This window comes from Paroedura picta, chromosome 2 (assembly GCF_049243985.1).
Source record: "Paroedura picta isolate Pp20150507F chromosome 2, Ppicta_v3.0, whole genome shotgun sequence".
Classification (NCBI taxonomy): domain Eukaryota; kingdom Metazoa; phylum Chordata; class Lepidosauria; order Squamata; family Gekkonidae; genus Paroedura; species Paroedura picta.
Genome location: NC_135370.1, coordinates 10,218,472 through 10,232,186, shown reverse-complemented (window position 1 = coordinate 10,232,186; position 13,715 = coordinate 10,218,472). Strand labels below are relative to the sequence as shown.

General features: G+C 45.6%; 1 protein-coding gene across 1 annotated transcript; it reads right to left on the bottom strand.

Annotated features, from left to right (window-relative positions):
* Window positions 1–855: 855 nt before the first annotated feature.
* LOC143828605 (SUN domain-containing protein 3-like) lies at window positions 856–13,660 on the bottom strand. Its single transcript, XM_077318897.1, has 8 exons — window positions 13,573–13,660; window positions 12,316–12,355; window positions 10,111–10,272; window positions 7,329–7,392; window positions 6,251–6,354; window positions 2,611–2,778; window positions 2,315–2,410; window positions 856–1,064 (listed from the first exon to the last, which is right to left on the bottom strand). Exons 4-8 carry the CDS (start codon window positions 7,387–7,389, stop codon window positions 867–869), a joined length of 627 nt encoding a protein of 208 aa, XP_077175012.1. The 5' UTR covers window positions 7,390–7,392; window positions 10,111–10,272; window positions 12,316–12,355; window positions 13,573–13,660; the 3' UTR covers window positions 856–866.
* Between the last annotated feature and the right edge of the window lie 55 nt (window positions 13,661–13,715).

The window sequence follows — 13,715 nt, the reverse complement described above, 5'->3', positions numbered from 1 at the left end:
TCATCATGTCTCTGAGTTTATTAAAGTTTGCCCTACGAAAATCCAACATCCGCGTCTGGCTACAAGCTTCCTTGGCTCCCCATCTCAAAAGGAATTCTATGAGGACATGGTCACTTCCCCCTAGGGTCCCCACCTCCTTCACCTCATCCACCAACTCTTGCCTGTTGGTCAGTATTAATTACTTCTCTGCAAGTCTCTCCTGTGAAGACAAGCCCTTCATACTCTCACCCACACAATTCTGGAGAGACAAGTTGGCCATTTCTGAGAGGGAAAGGACTCTTTAGATGAGGCTTCCCTCTCTCCTTTTGCCCACAACCTGAATGTGAATTGGATCCACGTGGATAAATGCAAGTTGTCCTCTTTTCTTGGGAGATTAATTAGTGGTACACTTCTATGACCGGGCCACACTTGCACTATTAACCCAGCAGTCTGGCAGTCCCAGCAGACACTAAGGTTCTTCCCAAGGACCTCATGCTCCCATGAGGCATGGAAAATTCTGCAAGGACTCTTCTCTTTGTTGAGGAAGCAGATGGGTGCCAGGTGAGTCACAGGTGAGCTTCAAACTGGAAATCACTAACTTGTACCCTAATAAGTGTGTTAGCTTTTGCTATGCTTTTGTTCCTTATGCCCTTATGCCCTGCCTACCTATGTTCTCCGGCGAAATGCAGAGATAGCAGAGCAAGCTAACTAGGATTCATTTATAATCTTTAATCTGGCACTTGCCCCAAAACCCCAGAGAGCTGGTCCCTGCTGGAGTGAGTGATTGAGGCAGACCACAAACATTCACTAGACCCAAAGGGTCTATTTTTCTCTCAGATCTATTCCCACAGCAGTACATAAACTCAGAGAGGCCTCAGTAGCATTTATTAAGTAGCAATAAACCATTCTAAGAACATAGCCTGGATTAACTGAAATGTATTATCAATGTCTTCTTGTCCACTGTATGATATTCTATTGAGTTGTTGTCCATGAACACGAACGCCATAAATGCAGGTATAATTTGGATGGCCATGGTTGCTGTAAATCTTAACCATCAAGTAGGGAAATGGATTTGCCTTTGTTCTCTGAAGACAGGGGAGAAGGAAGAGAAGACAAAACATGTTTATATGTATATTGTTATTATTCTCAAGGAAGAGAAGACACACTATATTTAGTATATAAGCCCATCTCAGTCTCCTACCACAGGCAACTACAAGCTGGTACTTACCTTCAAGGCCATGTGTGGTCAGGGTCCTGCATACCTCAAGGGCCATCTACTTGCCTATATTCCCCAAAGAGGGACATGCTCTGTCTACAACAATCTGGTGATCCCTGGCTCCAAAGAAAACCGCTTGGCCTCAACTAGAGCCAGAGCCAGAACCTTCTCATCTGTGAGCCCAGCCTGGTGGAATGAGCTCCCCAACAAAATCAAGGCCCTGAGTCAACTCAAATGTTCCATGGGGCCTGGTCTCAGTAATTTCCTGGCTGAACCTTTCACACTGAAGTTCAACAGCTTATCCACCCCTCCCTCATGCTCCTACTAACCATAGGGTTTCACTTGGCCATAGCTAGGAACTGGAAGGCAACTGGTAGACTCAAAGCAGCCTATCTGCATAGCTGGGCCACTCAACATCAAGCCTAACTAAGCCCAGACAAACATAAACCAGAGTCCTTTGTTGTGGTGGACTAGTTCAGTAAATGCAGGAAATGTGGTGGATATAGTAGATCTTGATTTTAGTAAGGTCTTTGATAAGGTTCCTCTTGTGAGAAAGGTAGGAAAAACAGGGATGGGGAGCATCATAATATAATGGGTAGCTGATAAAGGGTACTCGTCAGTGGTTCCCCTTCATCCTGGAGGGAGGGACCAGCGGTGTCCTGCAGGGTTCTGTGCTGGGGCTGGTATTTGTTAGCATTTCCATTACTGATTTGGATGAGCTGATAGAGGGTACACTGAGCAAATTTGCAGGTGACACTAAATTGGGTGAGTGGCTAATAGCCCAGAGGAAAGGACTTCTATTCAAGGAGCTCTGGACAGATTGGAAAACTGGGCCATAGCCAACAAAATGAATTTTAAAACAGGGAGAAACATAAAGTATAACATTTGGGAAATAAAGATATGCGGCACAAATAGAAGATGGGGGATACCTGCATTGTGGCGAGTTATGCTGATGAGATTCCGGTGGGTGACCCCCATGCTCAGCAACCAGACTGAGGGGACACCCGCGGCCACTGGCCTGAGACTGGAGCATGCAGTCCCCAGGAGAAGGGAGGGGCACCTCTGAGTCTGTCTTGCGCGGGTCACCACACGTCATTTGTGCAATTACTAGGTACGCACCTTCAGCTGGAACATCTGCTCAGGAAAGCTGTTTTTCTTATAATTGAATGATCCCAGCAGAACTCCTTCTTCCTGTTCAAAAGCATCCTTCAGGCCCTGAAGGAGGAGGAAGAAGAACAACAACAAGAAGAACAACAACAAGAAGACAGTTTGCGGTCCAAGATTTTATCAAAATTAAACGAAAGACACTATAGGCACATGAGTATGCAAATAATTTTAAAATATCCTCCCACCCACCTTCTGCTACAACTACTAAGAAGGGAGGAAGTTCTGACAAACTAAAAAAAATTACTCACATAGATTGAAAAGTGCTTTGGAGCACTGGGTATTGTTTCATAGGGTGAAGCAATCTGGGGAATGTGGTCCAGCGTTACAGCTCTGGGGATGATGGCTTCTGACAGCTTGATGACAATGTAGCCCTGAGCACCATCCATGGCCCAGCAATTCCCTGGTAGAAGACCTCGCTGGAAACAAAGCACATGGTTATTATTTAGAAACAGTGAAAACCAGGCTGAGATGTGACGTACTTTAGGAACCAATAGAAAAAAGCCAAAGTCTAGGAGCACCATAAAGACTAACAAAATTTGTGGCAGGTTATAAGCTTTGAAGTGAGCAGTGACTCACAAAAGCTCCTCCCCTGACACAAATGTTAGTCTTTAAGATTCTATCTATCTATCTATCTATCTATCTATCTATCTATCTATCTATCTATCTATCTATCTATCTATCTATCTATCTATCTATCTATCTATCTATCTATCTATCTATCTATCTATCTATCTATCTATCTATCTATCCATCTATCTATCCATCTATCCATCCATCCATCCATCCATCCATCCATCCATCCATCCATCCATCCATCCATCTGTTGTATTTATATACCGTCCTCCCCTGAGGCTCAGGGTGGTTTTCAGAAAACGTAGAAAACAATACAAGGAACTTAGTTTTTCCACAATAATAATATTAACATTAATAACTGTAACAGAGGTAACTATAACAGTGCAAAAAGGTCCAGGCGCAGAACGCATGGGTGGATTTCTGGGAGGGAGGGAGCAGGGGCCCAGTAGATGTTGCTGGTTGCTCGGTATCAACCAAATGCCTGGCAGAAGAGCTCCCTTTTACAGGCCCTGCTGAACTGTCTCTTCTGGGAGCTCCTTCCACCAGGTGAGGGCCACTATCTGAAGAAGTGAGCAGGAACTTTCAGGTGCTCATGGACACTGGCTCTTTTCTCCTTCTAATATAATTGGCAATCTTAGTTATGCTTCTGAGCCATGCATGGGGTGCTTTTCACTGCTCCAACAGGCTCTGATCGACCTGTTTCATGACTGGCTGCATTGGGGCCACTTTGTGCGCACCTGGAATACATGAGGGGAGCTGCTCTCAACATTCTGAATAAGGGGAGCCCTCTGTCTGTGAGGAGGCCCTCATGTGGGCAAATTAAATGCATTGTTGGCGCCATCTTCTTTGAACAGAGTCACGGTACTCAGTTTTTGCTCTTCATTATCCCCTATGCCAGGGGTAGTCAAACTGCGGCCCTCCAGATGTCCATGGACTACAATTCCCAGGAGCCCCCTGCCAGCGAATGCTGGCAGGGGGCTCCTGGGAATTGTAGTCCATGGACATCTGGAGGGCCGCAGTTTGACTACCCCTGCCCTATGCAAATCCTCGTACGCATGGTCCTTCTGCTTTGAGGATTGTGAGATTTTTATTTTAGTGAAAAAAGATCATGCGCATTGGACATGCGCTGTTTAATGTGGGTGACCACATAGGGAGAGAGACAGAACCGGGATGTGCTCACAGATGTGAAGAGATGGCAGTTGTCTTCAAAGTTCTCAGACCCACAATCCACCGACCTGGAAGGACTTAGCAACAGAAAAAGTGAGCCAGACAGATGACCTTCTTGGGGTCAAAACCAGGACCAGGAGTAGCCAGCCAAGGAGGAGCGGAACCACAAACTCAACAAGAACAATAAGAGCTGCAGCGAACAATAAGTCAGAGATCAATGCCCTGGAAGAGGAATCCTCTCCAGCGCTGAGGATCCTCCTGCCATCCAGCTGATCTTCTCAGAACGTGTGCTAAGAGAAGCAGGAACTACGGTGGCCTGACTCTCTATGTGTGTGCATCATGTGGAATTCCCTGCTGCAGGAAATGGTGGTGATTACAAGCATAGACAGATTTGGGAGGGGGTTGGATAAGCTTATGGACAGAGACTCACCACTGGCTATTAGTCACAAGGTAGAGATGGAACACTCTGTCTGGGGAAGTATTCTTGATGTTTGGTGGGAAATAGTGGAAGGGTTTCTGGAATTCTTGTCCAGCTGTTGGACCTCCTGATGATTCTGGGTTTTGAACTGGATAGGCCTTTGGCCTCTTATGTCTGGGGGAGTGATGTTCTGTATTCTTGGTGCTTGGCGGAATGGACAATGGGAAGGTTTCTGGAGATCTGGCCTTGGTGGTCCATCTCTTGATGGCACCTTGATTTTGGTCACTGTGCAACACAGAGTGTTAGATTGGATGGACCACTGGTCAGATCCAACGGCTTCTCTCATGTTTTTTTCTCTGGGGCAGTCATGCTGTGCATACTTGGACCTTGGGGAGGGGGGGTAATAGTGGGAGGGCTTCTGGAGTTCTGCCCCTGCTGATACACCTCCTGATGGCCACCTGAGTTTTGGCTCCTGTGAGGCATAGAGCGTTGGACTGGATGGGCCATTGGCCTGATCCAACATGGCAGCTCCTTTTTTTGTTCAAGATTTTTTTTTAATTTTGGAAAACAAGATAGAATAAAAGACACAAAGAAAAGAGAAGGGGCTACATAGCAAATCACATGTATCAAAAATCATCTTCCTTTATCACAGGGGTAGGCAAAACTGTGGCCCTCCAGATGTCCATGGACTACAATTCCCATGAGCCCCTGCCAGCGAATGCTGGCATGGGCTCATGGGAATTGTAGTCCATGGACATCTGGAGGGCCACAGTTTGCCTACCCCTGCTTTATCAAATACAGAACAGGAATAGAGTTTTCTCCCCACCATCCCCTTCATCATAATCCTCAAAATTTTGTCTACCAAATACAATATTTCTTCCTTTTAGACATTTTAAACTTCACATTTCAAGCCAAGGTGGTGTATCTTATATTCACTAGTAGCCAGTCCTAAACAACCGTGCCAATGCCTCTTGTCTGAGGGCCAGCCTCTGGGAGGGCTTGACCTGGTGTGCCAGCTGGAGGAGAGGGCCAGTCATGCAGGGATTCCTCAAAGAGTCATAGAATCGTAGAATCATAGAGTTGGAAGGGACCTCCTGGGTCATCTAGTCCGACCCCCTGCACTATGCAGGACACTCACATCCCAATCGCTCATCCACTGAAACCTGCCACCCCCTTGAACCTTCACGGAATCAGCCTCTCCATTAGATGGCTATCCAGCCTCTGCTTAAAAATCTCCAAAGATGGAGAACCCACCACTTCCTGAGGAAGCCTGTTCCACTGAGAAACCGCTCTAACTGTCAGGAACTTCTTCTGGGTGTTTAGATGGAATTTCTTTTGAATTAATTTCATCCCATTCGTTCTGGTTTGTCCCTCTGGGGCAAGAGAGAACAACTCTGCTCCATCCTCTACATGGCACCCTTTTAAATACTTGAAGATGGTTATCAGATCCCCTCTCAGTCGTCTCCTCTCTAGGCTCCCTCAACCTTTCTTCATAAGTCTTGGTCTCCAAATCCCTCACCATCTTTGTTGCCCTCTTCTGGACATGCTCCAGTTTGTCCACATCCCTCTTCAACTGGGGTGCCCAAAACTGAAATTACTCAATGTGGGGCTGAATCAGGGTGGAGTAAAGCAGTACCATCACCTCCCGTGATCTGGACACGATACTCAGTTTCATACAGCCCCAAATCCCATTTGCCTTTTCAGCCACCGAGTCACACTGTGAATCCTACCTCTAGAATGATGTCTGGTGACCGTGAGTAGTTCCAGCAAAAGCCCAGGCTGCATAACCTGGCTCCTGAGTGGAAGGGTTTGCTGGATCGTACAATCGAGGCACCTAAAGGCATGAGAACATCAGCTGCAACACAGAGATCCTTCTCTGCACACAGAACAAAGGAGGAGTGAATTCCCATAGAAGGTTCCTTTCGTTTTCTGAAATATAGCCTTCCATTTCTCCTTCTAATTTAACTAGGAGTGTTAAAAAAGCAGCTTTGATGCTCTGGACAACATTAGACGATCAGAAACGACAAAATGGAAACTGGCTAACGTTGGGCTAACCAGGAGTTGCTGCTGAAAGGTGAAAGAGAACCGAGGCACTAAGCCTCCAAGTCCCAGAGCCAGGAGGCAACATCCAAGACCACTGGGCTGATCCAGCAGGGCTCTTCTTATACCTTCTTATGACTAAAGCAGGAAAACCTAAGACTCTTCATGGAAGATGAGTCCATCGGTGGCTCAGGGGACACTCCAAGTTCAGAAGCACCAATCCTCTAAATCCCAGAGCTAGGCAGTAACATCAAGGGAAGGCCCTGTTGTTGGCCCTCCAGAGGAACTGGTTGGCCACTGTGGGAGACAGGATGCTGGAGTAGATGGACCATCAGTCTGATCCAACAGGGCTCTTGGTATATCCTCTTATGACTAAAAGCTGATACAGCTGAGCTAACCAGACAAGAAACTAGAGTCCTGCCACCAAGATTTTGGCTGATGAGATATCTACAGACCCCACATTCTGCCCCCTCCCTATCAGCAGACCAACAAGACTGTCTTCATCTCCTCATATTTCTACCACTTCCCTTCCTCTCCTCCCAATTTCTTTCTCCTCCATGGTTTTATCTGTCTTCCTCTCACTGCTGGCCTGCACAGGTTTACCTCCCTCCTCCCCAAAGCGGGGCTATTGGGGGCAAGACAGAGACAGAATACGATGGGAGATAGGCTTCCTTTGCTGAAAAGTCTCCCACCATCCAGAAACAGGAAAGGGGCAAAGCTAATTAGGAACAAGCTCTGCCCTTACAAAGCCATTTATCTGAGCCTTACCTGAAGACTTCAGAGCAAAGTTTTTTTCCTGGATCCATCCTTCTACATCTCGGCCCAACATTTTCTGTAAGGGAATGCAAAGCTAAAGGCCAAGATATTGTAGCACCTATGCAAACCAAGGCTATGAATTGCAGTGAAGAGAACAAGCTGGAAAATCTTGTGTTTTAAACATGGACCATTTAAAACTTTTGATCGCTTTTTATTTTGGAAGAGCCCTCCCCCTCCCCCTTTTTTAAAGGTCTATTTTAAAACATGAGCTTTTCCAAAGGGGGAAAAAAAAACCTCCAGTCAGGAGAAAAATTAAGACACACAGCTAGGCTTGAACTCACAAAACTGTAATTTATGTGGCCTGGGTCCTACCTAGCTGCAGGACCGCTTATCTGTTTATGCCCCCCGCAGGGCTCTTTGCTCCACGGGTATGGATTTACTGATTGCTTTGGCCCCCCGGGATATATGCCTAGCTTTGACTCGGGCCAGGGCTTTTTCAGCCCTGGCCCCAACCTGGTGGAAGGAGCTCCCGGAAGAGCTGAGGGCCCTGTCGGAATTGTCAGCTTTCTGCAGGGTCTGCAAGACGGAGCTCTTCCACAAGGTGTATGGTTGAGTCCAGAACGGTACCTGGTGTTGCCAGCTGAGGGTCAACTAGGTTCCTCACTCCCAGTTAGAGAGAGAGTTTGACCAATGCTGAACGAGAGAATGGGCTGGCATTTTACTGTCCGCCATCTTGTTATCTTATTATTCTATTATGTTTTAGGGGGTATTTTAGGGGGGTTTTATTGATCCTGTAAACCATTGCAAGTCATTCGAGAGCGGTGATATATAAATATAAGTATAAAATCCTTAACACTATTTCGCTCCCTTGTATATTTGGGAAACAGCCTCCTGGGAGGACACTGTCCAGGGCCCTGTCCATTCAGGTCCATCCTGATTGGCCCTCCCCCTCTAGCTTCCACCCTTCTTCCTTGCCTGCCAGAAGCCTTGTGGCTACAGCCTCCATTGTCTCCCATGAGGAGAAAGGCAGCGACAGGGCTTTGCGGCCTGAGGGTACGCTCCTGCTTGGGGGGGGGGGGGGGAAGTTTGCAGCCTCCCTGCAGGCCGCAAAGCCCTGTTGCTGCTGTTAGGGGGGGGGGCTTTCCACTCCCTGTAGCCCATTTTGCAGGCCAAAGGGAGCTGCAGCCACCCTCTCACACCCTCCTACCTGCCACCCCTTTCAAAGCCCATTTTAAAATCTAAATCTAAATCTATTCCCAGGCAGGCACCTTCCTGATGGAGCCACTTCAGACACGCTGTAGTTTGTAGCCCAGGAGCACTATTCTCTGTCATTTTCTCTTTTTTAATAAAAAAAAGAAAGAAAAGCAATGGCTCTTCATATTTGTTTTTTTTTTTTTAAAGCATCCCATTGTAATGCATCCCTTTCACTTTAAAAAAAATGAAGCTGTCAATCTGGGAGGGAAAGGGCAGTGTAGAAAGAGCAGAGAGAGCACAGCCCTAGCAAACATCCCCCTGCTGTGTGAAGTACATGTCGAGACTGGGAGAAGGAAGGAGGAGGCAGTTGGAGGCAAAGATAGGCTCGTCTTTAACTCCTTCCATCATGACACTTATCACATTACTAACAGACTATTATAGCATAGGAGTTGAGACAAAATGAAGGCAGGACTAATAGGAAACCACCGGAGTTGAAAGGGGTTGGTCCTGCCCCCTGTAGGGAACTTCACTCTGTGGGTATGAATTTGCTGATGGTTCTGTGTCCCTGGGAAGCAAGCCTGGCCTTGACCGGGACCAGGACTTTCCCTGTCCTGGCTCCTACCTGGTGGAATGAGCTCCCAGAAGAACTGTGGGCCCTGATGGAGCTCTCTGAGTTCTACAGGGCCTGCAAGACGGAGCTCAACCAGGTGTCTGGTTGAAGCTGGGTGGTAACCTCGAGGTATGAGATTTGCCCCCCCCCCAAGGTTCCTGGGCACAGTACTCTAGAATTGATTTTGGACAGTGCAGGTGGAAAAATTAAAATGAGTGACATCAGACTGGAGACCAGGATCAAGTACAAATTCCTTTCTTAAAACTGATCTGACTGAAATGCAAAACCCCACTGTAGTTAAGACCTAGGCTGAATGTTTCCAAGTCTTTCATCCTTCCCTCATACAGCTTGGTCCCAGGCTCCAGGTCATCCTCATCCTTCTCCTCTGCATCTCCTCAATTTTGTCCATGTCCTTCCTTGTAAAACCTAACAGCATTGTAGTAATTGTTCCCAACAATATATCTTGCACAGGGTCTCAAGCCCTTCTCAGGGAGTTTTTTGAAAGCAATGTTTGTCAAAATAATCCAAAGAATGGTTAGCAATGTATTGCAGTCTACTTCCAAAAACCTTGCCTGACCCAATTGGATTCAGACCAGTTCCAAACACTTCCTATCAGTTCAGCTTTCCTCTCTCGCTATGGGGCACTTGTGGGAATCATAGGTATTGTGTATGTGGACCCTGAACTACGTTTGCGGTCCCTCTACCACAGGGATTGTAACGTAACCAATCAACAGCCACGGCTGCTGTAGCTAATGAAATGCATCGTTTATAGTGCACTCACAAGGCCCCATTAAGTGCCAATCAGGTTGTTTGGTGGGAAGCCTTAAGTATATAAAAGGATGTTGGGTTTGTGTGTTTCCTTGTTCAGTATTTGGTTGGTGTTGGTGTTAATATAGAGTTAAGTGACCGAAAAGATCGTGTTTGGGACTGCTGAAGCTACAAACATAACAGTGTAGTCATTAAAAAACCCACCCTGGATTCCACACTCACTTGGTAAAAGGACAGAAATTTTATGGCACACAGAAGAGGGGACAAGCCCCTACAAGGAGCCAGCCTTGATGAAACATCTCTAGCACCCAGGCAAGCAGGTTCTTTGTGTAGACCATCAGCGCTTTCCGGAATTTTGTCCAAGTTCTGGGCTCCTCCTGAAGTCTGGAATTGAGGACAGAGAGGAATATTTCAGGCAGCTATCCTTGATAGGTAGCAATAGCCACCTCTTTGAATTGATGGTGTCCAGCTGTACAAATACCTTTCTTGTGCCACCTAAGTGGATGGCCACTGGGCAGCTGCTGAAATCAGAAATCAGGGCCGCTCAAAGACAGGGGGGGAGTCTCAACATGGTCATTCATTCATTCATTCATTCATTCATTCATTCATTCATTCATTCATTTGATTTATATATCACGCCTTACTGTGATAGCTCAGGGTGGTGTACATAGAACCAATGAGGAGTGGAAAGGTACGTTGCAACACTTGGAATGATGAACAACAGTACTGTTATAACAGTAAGTCAGTCAAATTTATTGCGTATAGCCAAAGGCAAACATACACAAAAGCAATTGATTTCTCAACAACTAAGTGAACTATACAGTTTCAAGATATAATATAAAATCACTATTATTGTCAGTTACAAGGAATTTAACCAAATCAAATAAAATCAAGTCTTGCAAATTTATTCCTAATTTTCATTGCAGCAAAGGCTATGCTAAGAGTTATACCAGAGTCCAAATCTGACAATAGCAAGCATAATATCTCAGGTTCTGTGAATCCTTTGTACTTAACAAGAGGCTTTCCCTGAAATTTGAATCTTAGCTCCGAATAACAGGGGCAATGGAGTATTTAAGGAATGACTTCTTGTGCATATCTACCTTCCAAGTAGGCCATCAGCATAGTCTGGAATCGTAGGGTTGTCAAGCTTAGGGATACTTCTAAGCTTAGGGCAGAGGTAGTCAAACTGCGGCCCTCCAGATGTCCATGGACTACAATTCCCAGGAGCCCCTGCCAGCATTCGCTGGCAGGGGCTCCTGGGAATTGTAGTCCATGGACATCTGGAGGGTCGCAGTTTGACTACCCCTGGCTTAGGGATACTGATATTTTTTACATATGATGAACAATCAGAATCTTATATTTTTCCTATACCAAGGAGAAAATTTAGGTTGATTTAAGATTGTTCTGTCTTTTATGGTATCCTGGATAAAGATCCATTCACAAATGGCAATCCCCACAGGAGTGTGACAAGTGCCAGACTTCTGCCATAAATATTAGCAATTGTTAGACACGTGGGCATAAGGGTCTCTGCCCATGTTTTTTGCCTGTCTTGCTTCCTTTTGCTTTTGCACCTCACCCCCCATCTATCTCCACTCGGCTCTGGGAATGTGAAGTCTCAACCTTGGATTGTCTATCTAAAACAGGTATTTTTTGGAATGCTAATGAAGGAGCCACAAATCCAGAGCCTGTTTGTCTTGAAACAATATAATTGAAATAAAGATTAAAAAGAAGCAATGAAGCAACCCTGCTTAACTCCCTTCAAAGTGGGAATCGCCTCTGTTAACAACCCCGGAGTTTCAACTCTGACTATAACCAAGATTTCAGTGTGGAATTCCTCCAATAAAAAAGAGACTTTTTCAATATTAGTGTCCCCCAGTTTGGCCCACAACCGGATTCTGTTGATTGAATCTAATGTGGTAGCTAAATCTATAAAAGCTACATGAAGAGCTTGCAATTGTCATTAGTCAAGTCGGCAAAAGTTATACAGTGGCCAATGGTACTCAATCCCTTGGGCAGGGAATGGAATGGACCATTTCTGTTAGGGACACTATTGGATCTCATTGCCGGCCTTCACCTGAAAGCCTGGTGAAAGAGCTGTGTTTTGCAGCCCCTATGGAATTGTTCAAGTTCGGGTAAGGCCTTGATTTCATTTGGGAACTTGTTAGGGAGCTTACTGGGGCCATGGATAGAAGGCTATGGCTCTAGTTGATACTAGGTGGACTTCTTTGAGGCCAGGTTGTTGGAATGGGTAGAACCTGTTGCTCTTCAGGGGGTATAGGCAAACAGGTGGTCCTTGAGGTATGCAGGGCCCTGACCATGTATGGCCTTGGAGGTGTGCACCTCACATAGTTCCTAGCCTTTGGAAACATACAATACAACATATTAAAAGAACCCCCCCCTCCCCAAATTCTCTATATTTGTCCTTACCACTTGGATTGATAGATTTTCAAGTTGATACGTCTTTGAACTGTAGGGGGAACAAGAGAAACCAGTGAACTATGGGATACGTTATTACAACACTCAATACTTTGACATACCCTGGACTCAACAAGGACAAAAGGTTTTTATCTCACTATGCATGCTAACCTTATGTAACTTGTGTACCCACATTCCTCACAATTTATTTTAATTGGGATTATGTGGCTGTTAGTAATATGTAATGTAATTCTGAATTCTACTTTCTGGTCCCAGGACATGATAGCTGCCAGCTTAGCTTCTACTTGTAAGAAAGTTTCACACTGGTATGGAGACAGATGGGGCCCCGGCAGTAAATAGTAGGGTACGAGCCGTGGATCACTGGCTTTGACAGTTTTATTTCTCATATGTCTTTGTGAACTACAAATGGGTTTGAGGGGTTTGATTGGCTGGTTTGGCAGAGAGTTATCATGTGGCTGTGTGTGTGGATGCTGTGACACAGTTTACTAATGTAACATAATTAACTTTTGCTTTTATATTCCTACTGTTATGATGGTCAGTTCTTAGTCTGAGGAAGAGTGCTTGCACTCGAAAGCTCACGCATGGAATAAATTTTTGTTGGTCTTAAACGTGCTCCTGGACTCTGATTTTATTGTTCCCCCTTTCTGTTCTACTTGTTGGACTGAGCATGCTTGGGCATTGGAGAGCACCACATCCCTCTGTGTCTAGATGTTATCTCCTTGAACAGGAAACTTCTCTTTGACTTAACCTGGGAGCTGCCCTCTGACCAGATTGTCTTCTCCCTCTGTTCACATGGCCTTCCATGGAGAGACTTGTCCCTGCAAATGTCCTCATTCTCCCACACACATGATGCTGGACAGACAAGCTGGCCATTTGTGAGAGGGAAAGAACTTTTTAGATAAGCCTTCTTTCAACCGCAACCTGAATATGAACTGGATCTTTTTGAATAAATGTAAGTTTGCCCTTTTTGCAATGTACTTCTTGGGAGATTCATTTACTGCACTCAGTCACACTTTTATGACTGGGCAAACTATATTAACCCAAAATCCCAACATGGGGTCCCTATCTCAGCCAAATACCTAGTTAGAATGAGGTCAATGTTCCAATAGTCCAGGATTATTATAAAACCTGAATGAAAGGAATGTGGAGAGAATCTCTTTCTAATTGCAAGATGACTGACATTTAGCAAAATGGGTGTCATTGACGAGCACGTCCATTTAATGCCCATTAATGAAATCTAGAAAGAACCTTATCCTCCTGTGCCATTTTTACCCCACACGCCATTCCAGATGCTACAGTTCAAAGTGGACCTCTGGCCTCAGGCTCACGTCCTGGCCTCTGCTAATACTGTGAAAGATATACAAGATCCATAGTGTGGCATGTTTCTTCCT